At 41.4% G+C, this 27,504-nt stretch overlaps 1 protein-coding gene across 1 annotated transcript in view; it reads right to left on the bottom strand.

Annotated features, from left to right (window-relative positions):
• Window positions 1–27,504, bottom strand: part of LOC122795693 (threonine--tRNA ligase 1, cytoplasmic-like) — an 846,051-nt gene that overhangs the window by 62,056 nt on the left and 756,491 nt on the right. The window contains exon 15 of the mRNA XM_044063990.1: window positions 8,132–8,236. Coding sequence (XP_043919925.1) covers window positions 8,132–8,236 — 105 coding nt within the window. The remainder of the gene's footprint in view (window positions 1–8,131; window positions 8,237–27,504) is intronic.

Raw genomic sequence — 27,504 nt, 5'->3', positions numbered from 1 at the left:
TCCAAGAAAAGGAAACCAGTCTGGTGGACTCCTGCCATAAACAAGCTATACAATAGAAGGAGGAAACTAGTACAGAAAAGAGTAAAATCCCAAGAAGGGAAGACACCCCTGATCAGTATCAGCAAGAAACTACAATCCCTCATAAAATCATCCAAGGCAAGCTTTGAAAGAAAAATTGCCAAGGACTCCAAAGATAACCACAAGGCATTCTTTAGCTATGTCAAGAATCTAAGTGGCAATGCTCAGATCTGCTCGGAGTAAGTGCAGAATGGCACAAAATACACTGAACCTACCAATATTCGCCAACATCCTGGCAGACAGGTTCAGCGCAAACGTCACCCCCCCTTCACCCCCAAAAGGGCCCATAACCATACTAGAAGAATGTAGAGTCCCTGAAATCACAGACACTCAGGTTAAAACAGCCCTCTGCAAAGCCAAATACACAGCATCAATGGGACCGGATGGTGTCCCAGGCTGCGTCCTACACAAGCTCAAAGATGAACTAACCCCTCACCTAAACACACTGTTCAAACTCACCCTCCACAGGCTACATACCCATAGAGTGGCGCACAGCAACGGTTATTCCACTCCACAAAGGTGGAGCCACAACAGACCTGGGAACTATCACCCTATAAGCCTGACTAGCTTGGTCTGCAAGGCTATGGAGCGCATCATCATGGAACTCATTAACGGAGACATTGGGAAACTCCAAACACTGGACCCTACCCAGTTTGGCTTTAAGGGCGGATCATGCCTCCTAAACATGGTGGACTTCTTTGAGACAGTTACCAAGGCTATAGACGAGGGAAAGGTGGTACACACAGCCTACCTAGACCTCACTAAGGCATTCAACACCATTCCCCATTCTGGTATTATAGACAAGCTCACCAGCCTGAACGTAAACCCCTATGTCACAAGATGGGTTGCCAACTGGCTCACGGACAGAACCCACATGGTGAGAGTTGCGGGAGCTAGGTCTGACTCTAAACTGGTTACAAGTGGCATTCCCCAGGGCTCAGTCCTAGGACCCCTCCTGTTTGGCATATACTTCTCAGAGGTACAGGCAAGCACAGGAGGACTATGGCTGACCAAGTTCGCAGACAACTGCAAACATGGGGCTATAAATGACTCTCCGGCTGACACAGACATCTTCCAAAAGGGTCTCACTGAGATGGATACCTGGTGTCAAAATCATGGCCTCAAGCTAAATGCCAAAAAGTGCATAGTCATCCCCTTTGGAAAAAACAAAGTACCCACAAACTACCACATAGGTGGTAGTCCCCTAAATACGGAAGATGTAATAAGGGATCTGGGAACCCAAGTAGATTGTGATCTCACCTTTGATAATCACATTGCCAAAGAGGTTAGAAAATCCTTCTACGTGGACCACCTAATCACAAAAGGGTTCACATCCAGATCAAAAGAGGTCATTGTGCCCCTCTACTCATCACTCATCAGACCCATCATAGAGTACAATGCCCCATTTGGGATGTACCTTACAAGACACCTGTATCAGCTGGAAAGACCACAGAAGTACCTCACCAAGACGATCACTGGCCTCAAATAGATGCCCTATGCAGCTCAACTGAAGAAACTCCAGCGGTACTCGGTTGCATACCGCCTACTCAGAGGTGATCTCTGCCTGACATACAAGGCCATGTCCAACTCAGAATTAATGGACATGCTCCACCTAAAGAAAACCTTATCCCCTTGAGCCACATGCTCTAGGGATCTAAACCTCACCCCAACAATAAATAGGACGTGCTGGTGGGATAGATTCCTGTCCCAGTGACTTCCCATGCTTTGGAACAAGATCCCATTCTACATTAGGCAGAGCTCCTTGCTAACACTCTTCAAAAGAAACCTTGATGAGTGGATGGGAAACAGAAAGTTTACCTCGGGGATCACTTCAGTGGCTCTGCTGGACAGAGGCACAGGGAACTAATCTAAGGCGGCGGCGAAAGCAAACACATTCTGCCTAGGCTTATAAATGCCTTCAGGCAGATAGCCTAGTACCCACCTATGAACCTTTGGATACAAAGACAAATCCAACTGCTAGAATACAATACATTTTTTTATTTATTTTTATTTTACATTTGTTGACCGGGATAGTCCGACTGGATGCATGTCCATTTTCAGCAGAGGCCCGGGGAGAAAAGCTCCAAGGGTAAACAGATACAGCATTACATAATACAAGCATTACATATTACAAACAGACTATTTACAGAGATTACATAAGTAAAGCAAGTTAAACAAGTTCCACAGGTTACAGTTAATCCTGAGCACAAGACAGGATTAAATTAAATTACACAGTAAACTGGTTAACAGGTTTTTACACATTCTAGAGAGAGTTAGCCAGGCTTGATACATTGACATAGCCAGTTAAGTGACAAATGTTGTTCGAGTCTAGTTTTAAATTGACCTAAGGTGGAAAGTAAGGTAATATCAGCTGGAAGAGAGTTCCAGGATCTACTTACAGAGTTTGCAGAGAGAGAATCACCAGCTGTGTTATTAATTTTGCTAGTCTGAATTAGTAGTTTGTTAGAGGATCGAAGCGGTCTAGGATTGTTATAGGGGGTGATAATATTTTTAAGTGCAGGAGTATTGTCCGGATTATAGAGGATTTTATAGGCCATAATCAGTTAGTTATACTGGATTAGGCTGGGTAGTTCAAGCCAACCAAGCTGATTTACATTGATGCAATGATGTGTCCTAAAAGGCAGCCCAGTGGCAAACCTGGCAATGTGGTTGTAGCAAATTGAGAGTTTGTTAAGGACAGTCTTGTTTAAATTCGAGAGTAGAGGGGATGCAAACAGAAGGGTTGAAAGAAGGTGAGAGCGAGCTATGGCAATTTTAGCTGGAGTAGTTAGGAAGGCTTTTATTCTGTAAAGTGACCCTAGTTTTTTATTGATGGTTTTGATAGTTTGGTTAACATGTAGGTCAAATTTTAGATTATTGTCTATGATGACACCTAATGGTTTTGTAGATGGGTCAGGGGAGATTATTGTGCCATCATTTGATTTTATGGTAAAGGTGAAAGCAGTAGATCTATGTGTTGGTGAAAATAACAGCATTTTAGTTTTTTTGGGATTTAGGATCAGACGATGTTCAGAAAGCCAGTTTTCTATTGTATTAAAGGTGGTCTGGGTAGCTGACCATAACTCTACTGGAGATGTGGCTGAGCAAATCAGAGTAGAGTCATCAGCATATTGGATACAGCTGACTTTTGGGATGACAGTATAAAGGTCGTTAATGAAGATGGAGAACAGCAAGGGCCGTAGTATAGAGCCTTGTGGTACTCCAAGGGTGTTAGGTAGAAGGTTAGAGTGTTATTGTCAAATTCTGATAATGACAGTAGGAAACCAGGTCCAATATATTAAATATCCCTCCTACCCAAGACTCACTAAACATGAACAATGACCTTGCATTTGCACTAGCAATAAACCACCAAGGATGTCTTCTCCGATAAGCTATGGGGCAAAAGGGTCAAATGAAGAGGTGATGTACAGGAGAATCATAGCTGCCTTCATCAAAGGCAGCTATCAATAAGTTTTAGATCTTTTCATCTCTTGCGTTTACAAGAACTTTGTGAGATGAAATATATAGGACAACTCATCTATTTTGCTTCAATACATAAATGTACTTTGCATTCAAGGATTATGCTACACACTTCTATGGGGTTTTGATGGGGTGGTGCAGCTATGAAGTTGAAACAAGATGGCAGCTTGATGTGTTGAAAGTCAAAATAGGTTTAAGTGGTACAAGGAGGCCACATGTCAGTGCTGGAGAAGGTTAGTTGTGCGCTGTACTCAGAGCCAATGAGAAGTGCTAAAGCAGACAGAAAGAAGGAGCGTGGAAGAGGGACAGGGAGTGAATAAGATCAGGGTCTGTTCATAATGACAGGCAATACAGGTGACATTGCCTGTTTGCTGAAGACTTGGGTACTGTTAGTTCAAACTTGAGAGCCCTGAAAACCATACAACAGGAAGTCAGTGAGCAGATAAAATATCAAGCAGTGGTAATTAAATATCTGTTGGAAAAACTATGGAAACTGCAAGCTGGACTTAGGAAGAATTGTTACTACAGTGAAGGATTAATGAACTGCATGAAATTGTGGTGGGTTGAAATGACAGCGAGTTCCTGGAGACAAAAGTGGGCCTCATCTCACAGTGGCCAGCTTACAGAGATTTACAGATCACAGGGGTGCAAAGATTTAGCCATCCAGCTCAAGGTCCAAACTGGGTAAGATACTTGCTAAACAGAATGAACAGACATTTGGCTAAGCAAAGACTGCTCTATAAATCAGCTGAATAGAGAGGGTTACTAATTGTGGGCTATAAGATGTGTTAAGGACTCCTCTAGTAAAAAGCACAGCAGGTATAAGCAGTCCAAACCAGTTATGTGGAAGATGTGTGAAAAGGATGCAGCTGTAAAACTAGTATATCCATATGCGTTGGCAGTTATCTAGGAAGGAAAGAAGGAAATGTATTTTTAAGATATAGGAAGAAATTGATGGCTTTGGCATGGGGGGGGGGGGTGATGAGTGAGCCAGTCAGTTAGTAAGTAAGTAAAGAGAGCAAACATGTGCCATATGGAAATGGAAGAAGCAAAGCAGCTAATAGACAAGGAGCTGAATAAGAATATACCAGAAAAGTAAGTACACAAAAGTGATTGAAAATGGTAGAAATAACAGATGCAGCAAAGAGTACAGAACCAAAGGAATGCACCAAGTACAGATGTAGCAAAGAGTACAGAACCAAAGGAACACACCAAGTTCTGCTAAGAGTGTGCCTGCATCAAAAAAAAAAAAAAGAACAGACCCATCAGTCAAACTCTACAGGTTTGTTGTCTGCACCTTCTGGAGTTGGGAAAAGTACAAAGGAATGCACTGGTAAGGACTCTAATGATTTCAGTCTGCATACATATTATGAACAGTAGCCCTCTTGTCTTGAAGGAAGGACATAGTTCTAAAGCATTTTTGTTAATAGGTTCATAGGTAGGTACTAGGCTATCAGCCCTAGGGCCTATACAAGCCCAGACAAGAAGGTACCCTGGCTTTTGCCACCCAAGAAAATTATTTTCCTGTGCCACTGTCGAGCAGAGCCACAGAAGTGATCCCCGCGGTGAATTTCCTATTTCCCATCCAATCATCAAGATTTTTCTTGAAGAGTGCTAATGAGGAGCTCTGTTTGACATAGATAGTTAATCTGTTCCAGAATATGGGAAGTCTCTGGGACAGGAATCTATCCCTCCGGCATGTTCTGTTTATTGTGCTGACAAGGTTTAGGTCCCTAGAGGGTGTAGCTCAGATTGGGATTTCTTTAACTGGAGTATGTCCAACAGCTCTGGTTTTGACATAGCTTTGTATGTTAGGCAGAGATCACCTCTGAGTAGGCGATATGCGACGGAGTAAAGCTGGAGTTTTCTGAGACGGTCTGCGTAGGGCATCTGTTTGAGGCTGGTAATCCTCTTTGTGAGGTATTTCTGTGGTCTTTCCAGTTGTTTTAGATGTCTTGTGAGGTACATAACAAAAAGGGCGTTGTACTCTTATAATGGGTCTAATGATTGATGAGTAGAGGGGAACAATGACCTCTTTTTTTCTGGATGAGAAACCTTTTGTGATGCGGTGTGCCACGTAGGAGGATTTCCTGACTACTGTGGTGATGTGATTATCAAAGGAGAGACTACTGTCCACTTGTGTCCCAAGGTCTCTTATCACACTTTTGGTGTTAAGTATACTACCGCCTATGTTGTAGTTCATGGGTACAGAGGTTTTACCAAAGGGGATGACAATACACTTTTTGGCATTGAGCTTGAGGCCATGGCTTTGACAAAAGGCATCTGTCTTAGCGAGGCCCTTTTGTAGGATGTCCACATCGTTAGGAGTTTCGATTATGGCTCCTAGTTTGCAGTTATCTGTGAACTTTGTTAGCCAAAGACCTTCTGTGTTAGCCTGTACTTCAGAGAAGTAGATACCAAACAGGAGAGGACCCAGGACTGAACCCTGTTATACTCCACTTGTCACTGGTCTGAAGATGGATTTGGAGTCTGCTACTTTCACAGTGTGGGGTTCTGTCAGTGAGCCAGTTGGCGACCCATCTTGTGACATAGGGATTTATACCTAGTTTAGTGAGTTTATCTGTAATTCCAGAGTGGGGGATGGTGTTGAAAGTCTTGGCAAGATCTAGATAGGCTGTGTGAACCACCTTACCCTCGTCTACGGCTTTGGTAACTGCTTCAAAGACATCTATCAGGTTTAGGAGACATGATCTGCCTTTTACAAACCCGAACTGTGTGGGGTCCAGAGTTTGGAGACTACCAATGTCTTTGTTTATAAGTTCCATGATGATATGTTCCATGGCCTTGCAGACCAGGCTTGTCAGGCTAATGAGGCGGTAGTTCCCAGGGTCCGTGGTGGCTTCCCCCTTGTGGAGTGGGATAACCGTCGCTGTGCGCCATTCAGCGGGCACAAAACCTGAGGTGAGGCTATGATGAGGCTCAACAGCGTTTAGATTTCCAAGACCTGAAGCATACACTTGCAATAGTTAGGCTGAGGATGATGAAAGGAAAGCAGAAGTATGAGCTCAAGAATGTATCTGCACCTCAGCAGCTGCATGGTGTCAGCGTCGAAAGTGATGGATGCTATACGTACGCATGACTGTCAAATCATTCAAGTTCCAAGACATCATCAGGAGAAAGGATGGTCTGCTCAAACTTTAAACACTGCATAGTGGGGCTGGGATTAGCAAGGGTCTTGAGACTTTCTGCAGTGCTGCATCTGACTATGAGGCTGAGTCTATGCCTGCCACAGGATGTTAAGACTTATGTCCCTGAGGTTTGAAAGGCTGCTTTCTTTTTTGAACCTTTTTTTCCTTTGCATTTTGAAGTCACCAGTTTCCTTTTATATAATTATGATTACTTTGATTTTTTGCAGTTTTTCTAAAGAGCTGCTGACAATCAGATATGTCCTGTTGCCTTTACTTGCACTACCTTCTCACGCATTTTGAGTGACTGTCTTATTCTCTGAACTACAGCAGACCCCCTTACTGAGTACAACGATCTGGTACTTTTTGTGCCCATTAATGGATGGAAGCTCATCAAACCCATTAACAGGTATCCTATAAATTGACAAACTTAAGACCATTTACTGCACTCCTTAAAATGAGGAGTCTTATTTCATGTGGTTGCTATTTTCTTCTTCCAGTCAACAATATGCAATCTTTCAATCGTCTCTTTGGATGATAAAGAAGTTTGTGATGATTGTCTCCTACAATTTTTTTTTCTCAAGAAACACTTTTCTGAGCATTTTCTTTCCATGGTTCAGTGTTCGATTTTTTTTTTCAGGACTCATGCTCTTCAAGAACATGGTTATTTCCAAGCAAAAGCAAACAGTTTAACTTCCTTGGGAGGGGCACCATTTACCAGACGCACTAGTACACATGAAACAGTGGCTTTGACATAATTCTGATTAAGATTTGAAAAAAAGAATAAAAAACGTACTGACGGACTGCAGCAAGAAGTCATTTAAAAAAGCAATGCATCAAAGTCAGCACCGAGGACAGGCACATGGAAAATAGTGAAGTGTAATTAATGGCAGGAAAGCACTAGAAGAAGAAAGGACCATTTCTATTTTTGTGAATGCCTTTTCACTGATGTCCTCAAGTATGTGGCAGCATGAAACGTTTGAGGCAGGAAGCATGAGCTGAAGTCCTTCTGATGTCAAATCCACTTAAGGTCTTATCAGGCTACTAATACTGTGGCTTACTTAAAGGTGCAAAACATAAATCTAAAAAAAAATTAGGTTTATCATGCGTGTCTGTTTCTCTGCAATTACACTTTCTTATTGCACAGTACTATAGGCTGGGAATAGGCTGGTATACTGCTCAGTGAAACAATTCCACAATTAATTTCTTGAACAGAATGTTCAGACTGCCTTGCTTTTCTACACTATATGCAGTTTATGTTCGGTACATACCATTTTCTGCCTTGCTTTTCTACACAATATGCAGTTTATGTTCGGTACATACCATTTTCTGCCTTGCTTTTCTACACAATATGCAGTTTATGTTCGGTACATACCATTTTCTGCCTTGCTTTTCTACACAATATGCAGTTTATGTTCGGTACGTACCATTTTCCCGCATAGTTCTCGGTCAGTATGGCTATCATTCTCTCAACAGATCCTAAGATGGCACGATGGATAATGACCGGCCTCTTCTTATCATCACCATCCTTACTATAAACAAAAAGAGAAAGAGAAAACAGGTAAGGCAGTTTTTAAACATTTTCTAAAACTCTCATTTCATTCATTACTATGCTGTGCAGAAACTTTCTGCACTATACAGTGGTTATAAGGACAGCTAAGTTTGTTCTTTCCAAGTTGAATACACCCTGTATAACAGTAATGGAACACTAAGTTATCCTGGCAGTGACTTTTTCATTAAAGATCATTTAGCCTGAATTATACGACCAAAAAACTTTCAGTATACTATACTGTCTAGTTTACTATGATGCTTTGTAGCATTGGAGTCAATTACAATAAAAAGGGTGGATGTAGTGGTGGGGGAGATGTCACCATGCATGGAGAGTGCAGGTTTTGGGTATGAAGCCACACACACAAAAATGAAGCATATTAAAATCATGTATGTACCAAAGCAGAAGATTAGCAAGGCAGGGGTAACGGGGGCAGCCATCCCAGGAGCAAGGTACTAGGGGACACGATCAGTAAGTGCAGTTCCTGCATTCTTCTCTGTACTAGCATTTTTGGATGCTGTTACAGAAATGCATTTCAGTGCTTCAGCACTGTGCGAGTGTGTATGTGTGGGAAGCTGTAACAATCAGTTTGCTACAGTTTAAAAGTAGAAGTCAGCTAGTATTTGCTCTTCAGCTGAAGTGCTGAGGGGGTGGGATTTGGCTTGGACAACCAGATGAAGGGAGCAGACACAGACCTTTTTTCTTTTTGCTCTTTAATTGAAGAGCTGAGGGGGTGGAGAATGGATTTTGGTGTGGAGCACCAGACCTGGGGAGCAGACCTTTTTTGCTCTTCAACTACTAAAGAGATGAGGGTTAGGGTATTAGACTGGGGGATTGGCCCCAGGCGCTAGATAAGCCAGCTACAGCTCTGTATCACAGTGGTAGATCTACACTGGCAGTTTAATATCTGCCACCTGTAGGACTAAGTCCAGCAGGACATAGCCCAGCTTTGCCAGACCAGAAAACTTTTCAGCACAAGAAAAAGTAACTTTCCCATTACTCTCTTCCCCTTACCAAAACAACAGTCGCCTTCAGGCCTGAGTGGGGGTGGGGATCAATGATGGCCATAAAACTGCCAATGTATTTCTATTGTTATAGTAAGTACAAGACTTTCATAGCCAATACTGGTCATTTTATCTCCAGCAGCTACAGGACAGATTCCCAAGCTTGGCCCCTTGGGTGGTTCATATAAAGGAATGCTCCCCTGAATAATGGTAGCTCTGAAGGATGACCTAGTCCTGGACATAACATCCAGCTTGTAGTGTCTTGCAAAAGTAGTCAAGATGCCAACATTGCAACTGCACAAATATCATCCATTTAATCACATTCAAGAATACATGCAAAGTGGCAGATGGTATAGCAGTCAGTGCATCTGTAAACTCAGGTTAAGGTTTGATGCATTCTTGAAAACACTTCATACAGTGCGCGTTAGCCAAACTATCCAGGGTTAATTTTTACACCTCTGTACCCATTTTTTTTTTTTTTTTTTTTTTGTAGGAAAAGGATACGACTAATTGAGAATACTTTCTTACGGATTTTTATTCTGAAAAGGCATAACTTAAGATGTGTATATATATCTATACAATGCAGCAAGTATTTCCCAAAATTTGAACTAAGTAATAAAATGAAATAAATAAAAACAAAGACTTCCAAAAGTGCAAAGTGTTAGTCCCATCCCATTGCATGCCTTGGCTCAGCAGCCTTCTGTGGAGGATAAAAAGCAAGAAATACAAAGAGCCATACTTCTCAACAACTACACACACAAAATCTGGACAAAGCCAAAAAGAATGATGGGACAAGGGCCAAAAATCAGGGACAGGTTTAAAATATTGCTCTTAGAAACTTAGAAAGTTGTTACAACGATAACGGTTTTGTGTTGGCATGCATTTTCTGAAGTATACAAACTCAAATGCATGTAATTATTTAATTACTTCAGTCCTTAATGATTTGCCAAAAAAGAAAAAAAAAAAAAAACATGAAGAACAGACCAAAAATGGGAAGCAAAAATTTGGAAATTCTGCAAAAATCTTGAGTTGGAAGGTATGGAAAGAGCAATATGTGCTAAATGAAAAGACAGAAACTGAAGAATGACAATGTCAATGTAACAATTACTAAAGTAATGACTAATAAAAGAAAAGTTGACTGCAGGCAGTTATGTGTAAAAAATATCATCCAAATGCATTATTGATTTACCCACAAAGGACTAATGTATTAAACTTTAAAATGATCATACTTTTTTAATAATACAACTACTTGTCTAAGATGGTAACATATCTAAAAATCACAAGAAACCTTTTCTACAACAGTAGCCCTTAGGCTCGCAGGCTAACCATTATGATGCACAGAAAAATGCAATGCAAGATGGCCCACAACATATTCTTAACATGTTTGACACTTCATTTTACTCCTTTAACTGTATATTTAATTTCTATGACAGAGAACAAGTTACAAGGGGAAAAATGAAGGGGACATAAAGCGGTCACCTGTGTGAACTTGGAGTTCTAATGCCCTGCATTCAAAATATTGTTTCCACTGATGACATGGAATGCAGAGACCACAAAAGGGCTCACAGAACAGAGAACTGCTTCCCTGTTGGGCTAACTATATTCATATTTTCTGGTGGAATCTTAAATAGCTGTCTGTTAAGATGCCACCGATGCTCCTGCCACAATAAAAACAAATCTAAGGAGAACATAAAAAATGTGTGCTTAACCACAGTCCAGTATTTCTTAAATGAAGAAGCAATCTGAACTGACAAAGTATCTAAATGAGAAATAAAGTAAACCTGACTGTCATGTCGTTTAGCTTTCTGACAAAATGTAGGCTTATTACTGATGTCACTATTCTGCCCTATACCCAGAGCGCTTCTCTGGGGGTTACTGCAGCCTTCCAAAATGCCCTCCATACAGCCTCACTTTGGAAGTGCCCATCAGAAAATCTCTCTATCAGATTTTTCATTCTTATAAAAGAAATCGTTTTTTAGAGCTGCAGTCTTCTGAGTCTCATAGATTCTCAACTAAGTAGACAGAACACAAGAAAAGGAATGCCAAATAAATAACCCACAATAGATGGAGATTTACGATACAGTTTATAAGTGAACCTCGACAACTCCTTAAAGTAACATCCAAAAATTAATCTGAAAAGAAGATGTTATTTGTAATAACAAAGCCAAAGCTATTACTTGTTAAGTCAAAAATACAGAAACTTTACGGGTGTCCCCTTTATGCAAAAGAATAAGATACTCTGCAAAATAAAAAATATGCAACAAAATGTATAAAACTAATTACTATAAATATATTCACATTCAAATAAATCCACAATCAAACAAGCTGAAGTAGATGCAAAGAGGGCACCATATGCACATTCAAATAAACCCATAATCAAACTAAAGTAGATGCAAAGAGAGCACCCAAAGCGATACCCTTTAAATGAAGACGCCTTACTATCAAAGATGAAAAAAATTATCAATGAGACAGAATTAAATATGAAAAAAACAAGACACACCACTGGCCACGACTGCTGAATTCCAAAAAGTTTATTCTTCACACAGGTTTAAGGGCATCACAGACCTATTATTGCTCAATCTTGTGTGGCTGAAAGCCACTTGTCCCTCTAAGAAGTTGGAGATGACCCCATAGAGCCGCATAACTAGTTAGCGTGGAGTGAGCTTGCGGCTTAATTTGACCCAACATGGAAACCTCACCTGGCCCGGACATGGAAAGGATTGACAGATTGATAGCTCTTTCTCGATTCTGTGGGTGGTGGTGCATGGCCGTTCATAGTTGGTGGAGAGATTTGTCTGGTTAATTCCGATAAACGAGACTCCGCCATGCTAACTAGTTATGCGGCCCTGTGCGGTCGTCTCCAACTTCTTAGAGGGACAAGTGGCTTTCAGCCACACGAGATTGAGCAGTAACAGGTCTGTGATGCCCTTAAACCTGTGTGAAGAATAAACTTTTTGGAAGTCATCAGTCGTGGCCAGTGGTGTGGCTTGTTTTTTTTCTTGGTGAGCTGTGCTTTCTGGTTAATACAGAATTAAATATGTTTTGAAAGATACTGCACATAGGAGAGTCACCCAAGAAGGAATCAGTAGCTTTTAAACCATGCTCATGCTCTGCATATTAATATACAAACTAGTAGTGTCCAAAGTCAGTCAAAACATGCCATCAAGTCCATACTACAAGTCACAATTTTCTAAATTACTTCTGACACGAGTCTAATTTTACCACAGGCTCCATCATCATCATTATAACCCCCTTTTCCCACTTTCTACATGGAGCCAGGGTATCGTGTTAACTGTCGCCATCTCCCCAATTCAATGCTACATTCCTGCCTTCTTTGACACTCATGCCTGACGTCACAGATCTTCTCTCACACAATCCATTCACCTCTTTGCTGGATGTCCTTGTTTCCTCTTGCCTTCTTCCTGTCTGTTCCAAATGTTTTTCACCAGATTGTCTTCTGCTTTCCTGCACATGTGCCTGAACCACCATAATCTGTTCTCTTTGGTCTCTTCTTTAACAGGAGCTACTTTGGCTTGTGCTCTTATGTCTTCATTTGTCCCACTGTGTGCATCTTAGCACTCATCTACCTGTCTCAGCCATTTCATTTCCATCACCTCTGTCTTACTCACCTGTTCTGCTTTTACTGCTCAGGTTTCTGTACAATACAGCAGTACTGGCTGCACCACTGTTTTGTACACCTTATGTTTCAGCTTCTTTAGCATTCTTCTGTCATACACTACACCTAACACTCTATGCCAGTTGACTGCAGCCCCTCTGACTCTAGCTTTGACCTCTTTATTCAGACTTCCCTTCTCAACCACCCCTCCCAGACACTTGAATCTGTTAACCTGTTCCACTATCTCCCCTTCTATCTCAATTCTCAGTTTCTTCTGATTTCCCCAATTTGCTGCCATTATCACAGACTTATCTGTACTTAGTGTCATCCCAGTTGCCTACAGTTTTGCATTCCATTCCCCTATCCTTTGCTGACGTTCTTGCTCAGAGTCTGTCTGTAATGCCACATCATCTGCATACAGCAACTCTGTTGATCTGTCCCCTCCAACCTGTTTGCTGAAGTAGTCCATCACCAGTATGAAAAGCAGTGGGCTCAGATCTCAACCCTGATGCACACCCACTCCCACTGAGAACCCCTCTGTGGGACTGAGCACTGTTCATACTTGAGTCACTGGGTACTTATACATAGTCTGCACTAATTCTACCTGCATTTTTTGGACTTCGAACTATCACAGAACTGCCCAAATCAGCTTTCTTTGGACCTTGTCATATGCTTCCTCCATGTCTAGGAATGCCCAACTGGACTCTTTCCTCACCTCTAGCTTCCTTACTATCTGTCTCACTGCACACATCGGGTCATTTGTGCTGCATCCTGATCTGAATCTGAACTGCTCATCTCCCATCTTACATTCTACGAATCTGCGTATACGTTTATCACCCTCTTCAGAACTTTCATGCAATGTGACAGACGTTTCATATCTTTGCACTGCTCACAGTTGTGGATGTCCCCTTTGTTTTTGAACACTGACACTAGTATGCTTACTTTCCAGTCATTTGGGATATGCCTTTCTCTCCACACTGCTACGAGTACCCTCAGGAGCCATTTCTCACCCATCTCATCCAACATCTTTACCATATCTGCTATGACCTCATCTGAGCCTGCTGCTTTCCATGACTGTTCTTACTTCTTCTGTGGTGGGCTCCTCTTCTCATCGTAACTTATGTCTGGTGTAGTACATCTTCTGTGGGGTTTTCTTCATTCAGAAGCTGCTGGAAGTACTCCTTCCATCTGTCTTTGATGTCCTGTGGACTTGTGAGCAGGCTGATACTGGTATCCCTTACGAAGTGTCTCTATCTTTTTTTTATCTTTCTGTCTTTGCCTTTCACCCTCACATAGTTTCTTTGTCACCTACTGAATCACTTTCCAGAAGTTGGTAGAGTGCCTCTGATGCCCTGTTCTTTGTTACTGCAACTCCTTTCTTGGCTTCTGTTAGCCAACAACTATTCCTTCCCAGCCAGGTCTTTTCTAGCTCCCACTTTTTCCTGCACTCCTTCCTTTTGATGGTCTCCTGGACTTCTGCATTCCACCACCGGCTTTCCTTATGTACCCATTTCCATACCTGGCTTAGACACATCTGTTCTGTAGTCCGAACACATGCTATTTTCAGGTGCTGCCATTTTTCTTCAACTCCAGCTATTTCCTCCTCTTCTTGACGTGCTAGAGGCCTGAGTAATTCCTTGTACTTTTGTGCTTTCTCTACAGTCAACTTGCAGGTCTTCAGCCTGGTCTCTGTCGCCCTTAGAATCTTCTCTGGTCTCTGCTTGAAGCAGGTTGTGCCAGCCAGTGGTTTATACTGTGGGCTGACTGTTTCACTGAGGATGACTTTGCAATCACTGATTCTACCTCAGTGCCCTTTCCTTACCAGGAGGAAGTCTACCGGAGTTTTAGGTTGACCACTCTTGTATGTGATCTAGTGACTGCTTCTCATGCCGAACTATGTGTTGAGTACCATTAAGCCATTTGCCAGCCAGAAGTCTAGAATGGCTTTTCCTTCTTTATTCCTGCTGCCCCACCCTTGTGGACCCACGCAGTCCTTGTATCCTGTTTCGTCTCTCCTGATATGTGCATTTAGGTCACTCATTATCAACACCAATTCACGTTGCCTTACTTTATCTAGTAGAGCCTGCAATTGCTGTCTGAATGCACTCTTCTTACTCACTATCACAGCATTGCTGTGGGGCATAAACTTAGGCTATGAATACTGCCGTATCATTAGACTGGAGTCTGATTGCCATGAGTCTGTCATTATTTCTGATGATATCCCTCACTGTTTTCTGAACCCTCTCTCTTACCACAATTCCCACACCATTTCTAGCATGTTCTTCGCCTGAGTAGTAGACTTTAGATCCCAAGCCAAGTAACTTTGCTGCACTGCCTTTCCATCTCGTCTCCTGGACACATAGGATGACCAGCCTCCTCCTTACCATCATGTCATCCACTCCAATTTGCGTCATGTCAGTGAGAAACTAAGAAATGCTACATTCAGTGTAGGTTATGTTTAGCAGGTTGATTGGTTTTACATTCACCTTTTGTTCAACAGAGCTATGATCCAAGGCTGCTGGCCTTTATGGTGGGCGTACACTTGCCAATATAGGCACATACACCCCCTTTCACTGTCAGCATGGATCCCCTGACTTAGGTCAAAGTAGGCCAGGTGCTCAACCCACTTATCACCGGCACATACTCATGCCCATTTGGCATCATTAGTCAACACATCTGAATCAGCTAAAGTCATACTTTACACTATTGAGTGACATGTCCTACCACAATGATCAGTCTGTGATGTGTATTTTCCTATCTTGAGGGTACTGCACACCACATTAGATGCCCAAAGTGGTTGTTCTATACAACTCTTCCCCATATAGGCCACCGTCTAGAGTCTTGCTGTTGCCAACAACTCTATTCTTGGCTGAGTTTGAGATGGAAATATTCGGCATGTTTTTTTAGGAGTGGGAGAAACCCCACACAGACACAGGGAGAACATGCAAACTCCATACAGGTACTGTCAGATGTCAGGATCAAACCTTGTACCTTCTGCATTTGATGTGTAGACCTTAACCATTATGCCAGCTGGTCTCTCAACTATGGATTTATTCTTCAAATTGATCAGAGAACTTGCCAGTAATTCAGGGGTCACAGAATCTACTTCTTAGAAGAGGAACAACTAAGTTCTAAGCACTGATTGCAGCACAGGATCATAGGAGGTAATTAGGCTAAAGACCTTAGAGCCTTTTTAAGCCTAGCCATTCATGCCCCAATTCTTCCAATTGTCGATACCCACTCACTAGAATGGCTTTGGTATATCCCTGTACCTTACGGTATCTACAAGCTGAGCCTGTCCATGAGGTACACAGGCTACAAGCCAGGGGGGAATTTGAGATTTCTTATTCATTGATCCAAATTACATTTAACCAGGCTTAGGGAAGACCTCTGCTTCACATGACTGGAGAGTCTGTTTGAAAAATTAATTTAATGCGGGTGCTGCATGCTGTGCTTGCTGTACTGGACTGGAACCAAAGTATTCTTAAGACACAAAGTCTTGTTGGCTGTTTACTGTTGAAATCAAAGTCTGGTAATAACACAAAGACTTGCAAGTTGCATTGATGAGAAAATATACTTTGCAGCATAATACTTAATATAGAGAAGTTACTAATAAACAACTTACTCTTATAACAAACGACACGTGCTACTGTAGTTTACAATTTTAATGTGCAAAGTTTTCTTCACGACCAGTATAGATGATAACTCTCCATTCTCCATTTACCTTGGAACCCAAGTTCCTACATACCTGTAACACAGTTTAGTTTGCAGTCTTTTTATACTCTTTGTAATGCACTTTAGATCCTGTTTTTCTTCTTTTGTAAGGAACTTTTGTGAGAAAGCACTTAATGTCTGTTTTTAGACTTTCCTGTTGTTCTTCTGTGAAACCATTTAATATTTACTTGTAAGCACTTCTGCTGATGTGAGAATGCACGCAATACTTGCCTTTCAGAATTGTTTTTCTGCCGATTCTATAAAAAGCCATGTCCATTCATCTGTCATCTTCTTTGCTGATACTGTGGGAGAACATGTTTTTGAGGAAACAGCTTTTAAGAGAACATGTACTGCTAATTTTATAAAAAGCATGTCCATTCATCTGTTAAACTTCCTTGCTGATCCATTAATAGAAGTTTCTTGTTTCACTTAATTTAGCCAGAGCTGTCACATAGTATGGATGCCAATTTTACGTTGCTAAGCTCTATACCTGCATTCAAGCAAACTTTTTATTCTATGCATTATCTTTCAGTGTATTTACAGCAGAATTAATTTTAATCTTTTGTTCACTGTTCAACACACACTAACACTGTTCCAAAGAAATGGCAATCTCTGAGATACATACCTGCCCATCAAACATGTTTTGTTTATGTCACAGACAAGGTTTAGATCCTCAGATCAGGTAAATCTAGTGCTGTTTGTTTTGCAGATCTGTAGCAGATCCATCATGGCTGGATCAGTTGCCTTGTTAGTTAGGCACAGATCGCCCCTCAGAAGTCATTAGGAGACCAAGAACAGGGACAAGATGTTTAGGCAGTCCTCATAGGACATGTTATTTACACTCTATATTCTTTCTTTTAGCAAGGAACCTCTGTGGCCACTCCAGCTGTTCCAAATGCCATATCAGGTACATGCCAAAGGTTAGCATTGTACTTGATTATTGGTCTAATGAGGGCCGGGTATAGTGGCACTATGATCTCTTTAGCTCTGGATGTCATGCTCTTGCTTATAAGTTATGCCACGTAGAAAAGTTTTCTCACTACCATGGACACAGTGTGGTCAAAGTTCAGACTACTGTTAAGCGGAGTTCCCAAATTCATTACTGCTGGGTCTAGTCTTAGGAGAGCATAATCAATGTTGTCATTAGTAAGGGGTGGTTGTCTTCCCAAATGGTATAATTATGTATCTTTCTGCATGGAGTTTTAGGCCATGGCTTTGTCACTAGTTATTTGTTTGTGTCAGGCCGTCCTGGAGGATATCTACATCTTTGGGGGATTCAATGATTGCACCCAGCTTATAGTCGTCAGTAGATTTGGTCAGCCAAAGGCTGTCTACATTTGCCTTGACTTCAGAGAAGTATTTTCTGATCAGGAAAGTTCCCATTACTGAGTCCTGTGGGACACCACTAGTAACAGGCCTCTTGGCAGCACTAGATTCCCCCATCCTAACTTCATGTGTTCTACCATGAGTCATTTGGTATCTATCAGGTGACATATGGATTTATGCCTAAATTTGTGAGGTTGTCTAACACCAGAGTGAGGTACTGTGTCAAATGCCTTTGCCAGTTTGAGGTAGGCAGTATGCACAGGTTTGCCTTCATTCATGATTCTAGTTTAGTAGGCATAACCTGTACTTGAAGAAACCAAACTGGGATGGATCCAGTATTTGAAGATTTCCTATGTTTTTGTTTATCATGTCCATGATAATCCTTTCCATGGCCTTGCATACAAGACTAGTAAAACTATTGGGTCTGTAGTTCCCCTGGGTCTGCTGATAGCACCCTTTGTGTAGAGAAATGACCGTTGCAGTCCGCCATTCCTTGGAACAAAGCCTGTCTGGAAGCAGAAATTGAATAGAGGTCTTAGTGGGCCTGGCATGTTGTGTTTTAATTTATTTAGGAGGTATCCTGTGATATTATCAGGACCCACTGATGCAGGGTTTTTAGTTTTGGAGAGTGCAGTAAAGACCTGTTCTTTAATTATGGATATCAAGGACCTGAGCACAGTCCCACTTTAAAAACTCCATCATGCTAAACAGTGCGACCCCAAAGGAAATTTCCTCAAAAGGAACATCTGGGATAATAGATTCTTCCTCCTCCACTGACTCAAAGTCAAAAGGAGAAGGAATTTGAGTAGAATAAGTCAGAGATTCATTATCAGAATCCAACTCATACTCAGGGAGTAGAGGATCAAGGAGAAGCAGGAGGGGAACCCCCTTGAGGAGATTTTAAGGTCATTAAAGTAGCAAACAGCCTGTGAGTGAAGGCCTGCCACTCACTTTGTGGATCCTTAGGAGGAGAAGAAACATGTTAAATTTTTTGTTTCTTTTTTAACAGAACTTCCCCTTCAAAAAACTGAGAAGGCTCAGACCCAGGACAGCAGTTGAGAATCATAGTAGGAACTTCTTTCCCAACTAAAGACTGAGGAACTCCCCTAAGCCCCTCAGAAAAAATCAACTGTGGTTCCCCCTGAATATCTGAGAGGGTCTATATTAGTACATCAAAGTACTACTACTTTGAATATATTAATATCGGAATCCTTTGCATCAAAAGCTGAAAATAGTGAAGCTGCAGAATATCGAATACTTTCCTAGGGAAAGTATTCGGTGGGCCGTTTCTGCAGCTTAGCTATTTCTTTGATTGTGGAGCGAAGGTTACGGATCGGGTTAAGGTAAGTGTGCGAACGAAGGTGAGTGTGCGATAGGGACCTTAGGGTTAGGGAGTGGGTAAGGTGAGTGTGTGATAGGGACTTTAGGGTTAGGGAGCGGGTAAGGTGAGTGTGCGTATGTTTGTTGGAACAGCGAATTTTTTTCCATGGGAAAAAAATTTGCTGTTCTGAGTGTTCATTGTTGTGGTGTTTCGAGTGAAATGGTTCGATATTAGAACATTCGATGTAGTAATACTTCGATGTTCTAACATAGACCCCATCTGAGATGGACTCCTGCAAAACTTCGCCGGATGTGCTGCAAGCTGGACCCTCACTGGCCTCCAACACAGTCAATACAGAGTAATCAGAAAACATAGCTGTGCGAGCCTCCGGGTTTGTAACGACCTCAGGAAAAACACCTGGCAGAGGGTGGACAGAGGAAGACTCCGGTCATACCTTTTTCACCTTCTTCTCCCCTAATGGCTGACCCTTGGGGCAGGAGATTCCTTCTGTTGTATCTTTAGAGAGAAGTTTAAGATGTTGGTTCTCAGGATACAAGGAAAGGGAAGAAAGTGCCTGACAAATAGAATGATGCGTATGGTCATGGTAGGTTCCAAGGCAAAAAAAAAAAAAGACACATCGTGGAGGTCCTTATGGGGAATCTGTCTCACACAATGGCATTTACCCTTCCTGGATGACAATAACCTCAAGAAGCACTAAAATAAAACAAGAAAAAACAAAAATCCCAACAGGGCACTTATCTGCAACTAAAAAGAAATCAGCAAGCAGGTAGTCGCTGGAGAATGAAAATGCTGTCAACTGGCAAAAAGAGATGCAGGAAAACAAGCCAACAGTGAAAAGATATATTTTGAATTGGCGGCAAAGAAGTACTGCTTATGGTAGGCCTGAACGTCACCTTTATGCCCTATGCTATGTAAGGAGCATTTGGGTGATGTTTGTTGTACCTTTTAAATATGCAACAAGTAGTCTTTGGTGGACTGGCTGGACGTTTGGGCTTCCGCGGCAGGGAATCCTATATGGCAAAGAATACTGCAGCAGTGAAGGCAAGGACATCTACCGTTATGGTAAGATTTTACACAACTATACTTTCTCTGGTCAACCAGGTAGTAAAGAACATCTACCTATGGAGCAGAGTGGGTACTGATTTGGTTCAACTCAAGGAAGTTATGTTTCTTATCTCTCTAGATTATTCCAAGTTCTGTCAAATAACCCGAAAGACACCAAAAAAGCAAGTATGATTTCTGCAACAAAGTCTACATTCCCAAGTTAGGGGACACTGGATTGTCATATATGACAATGGTCTGCTATACAAAAGTTAAGAGTTCAGAAGATTTGTGCACGAGTAGGAAATGAGATATATCCAGTTCACACACACTGAAATCCAATGAACAAGTGGAAAGAAGCATTTAAACAGTAAGAAATATGCACCAGAGCTGTAGGGATAACTACAAGGATTGTCATCTCACACATCTTGAAAATAAGAACACACTATTGCAGACACCAAGTCTCTAATCAGCTTAATGGGCAGACAGAGGGATGAGAAGGAATTTACCTACTCATTCCCTCAAATACAGCTCTTGTGAGTGTGTACCTTTAACTCACGGTGGGTGTAGCTTGAGCCTTTAGAAAATGAAGTTATCACATTACAGGCCTAACAAATTCTCATTGACGGAGGTCAAACATCAGTACAACTGTGTTTGCCATCATGTATGCTTCAAGATGAAATATTCTGATACTTTGTAAGCGGCATTTATTTTATTTATTTATTTATTTGCAGTCTGTTTGCCAGGATGGTCCATTGGGACACGAGGAGCCCATTTTCAATGGAGTCCTGGGGAGAAAAGCTCCAAGACAGTACAGAATTATTTTATTTATTTATTTATTTATATTTGTTGACCGGGAGTGTCCGACTGGATGTAGGTCCATTTTCAGCGGAGGCCCGGGGAGAAAAGCTCCACAGTTAAAATAAACAGACAGTAGTTACATTGGATTACATAGCGATTAACAATTTACATAGCAATTACTTACAACATATTTACAGATGAAGAACATAGTACATCAGTAGACAACTAGAATCTTTATCTGTGAAGTACATAACAGACATTAACAAATGTTAAAATAAGAAGATCCTGCTGTATAAATACTAGGCTTATGAGCATCTCAGCTTGCTATAATCAAGGTAGTTAGTGAAGTGGAAAGAAAGGTAGTGGTTGGATGGGGTGGGTGATATTAGAGTGGGAGTTGCAAGGGCATAGCCAGCATGTTTTTAGGTGCACTTTTAGTAAAGTTTTGAAGTGGGTGCATGATGGTTCGGAGGTAATTGTGGGTGGGAGGGAGTTCATAATTTGGCTATGGTGCAAGAGAATAGTGCTTCACCAGCAGAGTTATTGGCTTTAGTGACCTGCAAGTGATTTTTGTTGCTGGATCTTAGTGGTCTGGTGGTGCGATAGGGTTGGAGTAGATTCTGGAGGGATGGGACATTTAGTGGATGGTTTACTAGTTTGTGGGCGAGTGAGAGTTGATACCATTGAAGGAGGTGAGGGAGTTCAAGCCAGCCCAGTTCAGCAAGTGAGATACAGTGGTGACTACGGTAGGATGCCCCTGTGGCGAATTTAGCAATTTTGTTGTAGCAGAGGTCTCTAGCTTGTTTAGATCGCATTGCCTTAGGTTGGTATATATTGGAGAGGCATAAAGTAGGGTGGAGATAAGGTGGGAATTTGCTATTGAAATCTTTGCTGCTTTGGTGAGAAGATGCTTATTTCTGTATAACGCTCCTAGTTTTTTGTGGACTTTTTTTATGGTCATGGATATGTGAATGTCAAATTTTAGTTTATTGTCTATTTCCACTCCTAGCAATTTAGTGTGTTCAGTTGGGTATATAGTGGTGTTGTCTTTTGCTGTGATGTTAAAGTGAGAGTTGTTTTGAGTATGTTTGGTGGGTTGGAAGATGAGTAGTTTAGTTTTGTTTGGGTTGAGTATTAATTGGGCATCGGATAACCAAGTTTCAACAGAGGAAAAGGCTTCCTGTGTGACTTTTTGCAGTTTGGGTAGGGACTGGGCTGAGCAGATGATGGTCGAGTCATCTGCGTATTGTATGAGTGTGCCATGTGTGGTGGCAGAGGCTGGATTATTTGTGAAAATAAAGAGTAGGGGTCCAAGGATGGATCCTTGGGGAACCCCTATGGAGACAGGTAGTTGGGGAGATATGTCATTCTGCCATACAATGGATTGTTGGCAGTCAGACAGGTAACTCTGAAACCAGTTGGTGACTGATTGTGAGAAGGATAGGTTATTGAGGACAGAGATAAGTTGTTTGTGTGGGACCATGTCAAATGCTTTAGATAGGTCTAGGAAAGTAGCAGAGGAGAGATAGCCATTGTTTTTATGCTGAATGATAGTGTTAGTAAAGGAGAGTAAGGCAGTGGTGGTGCTATGGTTTTATAAAATTACAACATTATAATATACAAAATTATAAAATACAAAATTTAAGAAAACATATAAAATTATTACACGAGAATTAGAAAAAATGCATGATAACAGCAGTTGTAGAAAATTGGTAATTGAGGGAGCAGATAATTGAATAAATCCTCACTAACAAATTAAGGATCTCGTAGAGCATTGTATTTCTTACAGGAGTTATACAGTTAGTACAGGCTTTTAGCAAATGTAATTAGCTGCCATTGTGAGGTTAGGTATGAGTGAAGTAAGGTTTTGAAAATAGAGAGTCTGTTAGTTGTACAGATAAGTGGAGGTAGAGAATTCCAGTGGGGTGCAAGGCAGAAGGATAGAAGTTTGCCTGGAGTGCGTGCAGGTTTATGTAACTCTATTAGATTTTGGGAGTTGGATCAAAGACATCTGTTAGGTAGATGCATTTGGAAGGTGGAGGCAAGGGAGGGGCAGAGAGTGGGGCTGAAAATGAGCTTATTTGCTTGGATAAGTTGAATATGGGTGAGATAATTGGGCAACTCAAGCCAGTTCAATTGGTGAAGGGAAATGCAGTGATGGGTATTTGATCTGTGGCCAGTTGCAAATCTAGAGATTTTATGGTAACAGGAGGAGAGTTTTGACCTGAGGGAGGATTGCAGATTAGTAAAGATAGAGGCACCATACATAAGGGAAGGGATAAGGTATGTATCAACAAGTATAGTACAGACAGAGGCACCATACATAAGGGAAGGTATAAGGTATGTATTAACAAGAATGAGCCTGGTTGAGGGAGTGATGAAACGGTTGTGGCGGTACAGTATGCCAAGCTTCTTATGAGGTTTTTTGATATTTGCATAAAGATGGCTATCGAACTTTAGCTGATCATCAATGAGGATTCCTAGCAGTTCAGCTATGGAGACTTTTTAGAGTTGTGTTATTTTGGCTGGTGATACAGAAAGAGTTTTTGTCGAGGGTGATGCTTTTAGAGTGGAGAAATATCATTAGTTTAGTCTTGGTTGCATTCAGTGCTAGATGGTTGTCTAGCATCCATTGTTCAGTAGAAGAAAAGGCGTCTTTAGTTAGTTTTGTTAATGTGGAAGTGGAGATGGCAGAGCATATTATTGTCAGGTCGTCGGCGTATTGGATGAGGTTGGTGTTAGGGATGGCATGATAGAAGTCATTAATAAAAATACTGAAAAGAAGGGGACCTAGAATTGAGCCCTGGGGCACACCTGTGGGAGTTTTTAGGAATGGCTAAATAGCTTTATTCCACTTAACTGCTTGTTGCCTATTTAACAGGTAGCTGGTGAACCAGTGAGAGAGGAGTGGGATAGGTTTAGTTGTGAGAGTTTGGTTAGGAGAAGGTTGTGAGAGATGGTGTCGAAGGCCTTAGAGAAATCAAAGAGGAGGGTGGATACAATATGACCAGAGTCACGGGCTTTGTTTATGGTTTCTAGGAAGGAGAGGAGGGCGGTATTGGTGCTATGGCCTGGGCGGAATCCATGCTGGGTGGGAGTAAGAAGGCTATTTATGAGATAGGGAAGGAGTTGAAGGTGAATGCATTTTTCAAGAAGCTTTGAAATTGGAGATAAGATAGCAATGGGATGGAAGTTTGAGATACCATTATTGTTACCACCCTTGTGGAGTGGAATAATATAGGCCTTTTCCCATAGCTGGGGTACATGGGACTCTGAACTTGATTGATTTATTAGAATGCAGATAGGGAAGGCAATGGCATCTGCAGCTATTTTTAGGAAGTAGGAGGGTATGTCATCAGGGACATTAGAACATGGCTTCAAATTTAGTAGAAGTCTTTTTATAGTTGAGATGGGGATGGGGTTCATGGAGAAGGGGGGAGGTGGAGGAACTGGAGGAGAAGGGGATATGTGAAGGTATATGTGAGGAAGTTGGATTATTAGTGAAGGATGATGATAGTTTGGCAGTGGAGTTGATAAAGAACGAGTTGAACTGCATAGCTATGTCTGAGTCGGAGGCATTTGGGTTGGGGCATGGATTTTCTTTATTACCTGGGTTAAGGAGAGAGGAGATTCCATTCCAGAATTTATTGGGGTTATTGTTGTGACTGGCTTGGAGTGTGGAGAAATAGGCTTTACAGTCTGATATAATAAGTTTTTTAACTTTGTTGCGAAGTGTTTTATAATCATTAAGTGAGATTATAGTTTTAGTTTTATGGTGAAGTTTCCAAGCTTATCACAGAGTCGCATAGTGGCCAGGGTATTCTTGGTTAGCCAGGGGACAGAGTTCGTTTTTATACATTTTGTTTTCCAGGGGGTAAAGGAGTCTAGCAGGTTTAAGAAGATTGTATTAAAATAGGTAACAGCATTTTCTAGGGATAAAGTTTTTAGTGGATTCCAGCTGGTTCTTTTTAGCATCTCTGAGAATTCATTGGGGTTGAAGTTTTTTAGGTGGCGAATAGTGGTGCAGGTATGGGTTAGTTGTGGGCAGGAGGGAAGATGATGGGCAAATGTGGGAAGGTGGTCGCCTAGTGGGTCAGGAAGGGTACCACTATCAGAAATATAATGGGGACTGGACACTAGAATCCAGTCTAGGGTGCTACCGGAGAGGTCTTTAGAAGGTCTAGTTGTGGAATCAATAAGTTGAGTGAAATTACACAGATTTATGTTTAGGGAATTAGCTGGAGATTGAATATTGTCCCAGTTGATGTTAACATCACCCAAGATTATAGTTTCATTGGTGATACTGGTAGCCAGGAGAGAATGTCCTCGAGAATTGAGACATTGTCACCGGGAGGGATGTAGAGTGAGACAGTGCAAATTAGCTTATGTTTATTTACCTGAAGAAAGGCTAGAATTAATTCAGCCTTGCCAAATTTGGGAATAGGTTTAGAGTAGGGGGTAACTGAAAGTTATGACGAATAGACGAGAGCAACACCTCCCCCTTTTTTATGTGTTCTATCTTTTCTGATAATACTAAGGTTGGGAGGAGTCAATTCAGAGTCTAGTATATGAGGTTTAAGCCAGGTTTCGGAGATGGAAAGAATATCAGGTTTATTATGGAGACACCTTGTGTGTAGGTTAGGGATTTTGTTACATATGCTCTGAGCATTTAGTGCTGTGATGGATGTGGAGGGATTTGGTAGCTGACTGTGGGGGGGGGGGGGGGGTGAGGGACCAGGGTTTGGGTGAATGTCACCAGGGACAAGGATAGAGATGAAATGATGAATGTGAGAGAAGAGGTTTTTAAGTAGCTAAGTAACTATTTTATGGGTTGTAACCTTTATGGAGGTCGGGCTAGTATATACAGGAGTTGTGTTTTTGGGTTGAGGTAATACTTTATAGCGGAAAAGTGTGATTATTTTTGAGGGGGTAGATGCTAGGGGATATGCAGGTCTAGGAGTGTGTGTGTGTGTGTGTTAAGTAGGAATGAGATAGTTGAGTGAAGTGAGGGAGTGTGATTACCAGAAAGAAGTCTGGTAAGACAGTTCAAATAGGATAAGGAAGTGAGAATTCGTGTTAGAGTTAGGAGAGAGGCTAGTTTCGTTGTCATTGTATTTATTTGGATGGGGTTGGACTTAGGTTTAAGCTGAGATGGTGTGGGGGTAGTGTGTAGGAGAGATTGGATATTGTGGAGTGAGCATGGTATTGGAATTATTAATGCAAATATGAACAAGCAGTATTTGATGCCTAGAGGCTCAGTAGGAGGTAAATGCAGAAACCCCTGAAGATGCCCAAAAATCAATAAAAAAAATAAAAATCAGAGAGAGAGAAACTGCAGGAGGATACTAGATTTATAAGCTGGGTATACACAGTAAGAATACAAAAGTCACATGAATGTTTGCAGCCTAGAGCTGAAGCAGTTGGTAAAGCAGCTAAATCAAGTTCTTACATTGCTCCTAGGGAAAGCAAAGTTGCATAGCAAAATTCACATGCATATCAAGGTTCAAGAATGAGGAGTGACTGTGCCTATACGTCACAGCTAGGAGTTTCGCAGGAAGACATACACTGGGAAGACTACTAGTCAAAGAGTTGCAAAGGTGGGCTTCTCATGTTGTGTTTCAGGTGCTGCAAGGCCTTTCCCAAAAGGAAGACGAGAAGTCCAAGAGAACACGAGTAACTATTCTAGCAATGGAAGGTGATTGAAAAGACTAAACACACATATGGACTTATCTGAGACTTTATCATGATATTAAACATGACATCTTGCAGTTCTATACATTTTTTTTGACTGTGTATAAAATTATTTGGTTTTGATATAAAAAAACAAATGGCAAGATTAGTAATGATTATATCACTATAACAGGAATGTTACATATTGGGTAATTTGGGTATAAAACTTTAGAGCTAGTTATATGACAAAGCATGTCATGTGACACACTATTCAGTTTGAAAAAAGATTAGTCATATCTACAATGTGTTTGCATCATCTACTCACCAGCCTGACATAAATCACAGACATCAGTTATATGGCATATCTTGTAGAAAGTCTGATTACACATTTAATGGAAACCAGAAGTGCATCCATCCATTTACTAGCCATCCTAAAAAAACAACCACTTTTCAGCTATTAATATTTTGCAATCAGATAACAGATTTCAATGGGTCCATAAGTTCATAAAAATTACTAGGCTAGTGGCCTTAGCCATGTTAATCCCAAGTATCCCCATTTGTTATTTTTGGGGAGTTCGCAAAACAAATTTATGAACACACTGGGTCTGTAATCAACACTGGCTACCCCTGTCCATGAGTGTCATGGGTGCCACCTGATGGTCTCCCATCCAATTATCTAGGTTGTATTCAAACAGGGTCAGTGAGGAGCTCTGTTTTATGTGAACAGGAAGACTATT

Source organism: Protopterus annectens, chromosome 2.part2 (assembly GCF_019279795.1).
Source record: "Protopterus annectens isolate FY-2018-M chromosome 2.part2, PAN1.0, whole genome shotgun sequence".
NCBI classification, from domain to species: domain Eukaryota; kingdom Metazoa; phylum Chordata; order Ceratodontiformes; family Protopteridae; genus Protopterus; species Protopterus annectens.
Note: the sequence above shows the minus strand (reverse complement) of the source record. Positions and strands in the feature narration are given on the sequence as shown.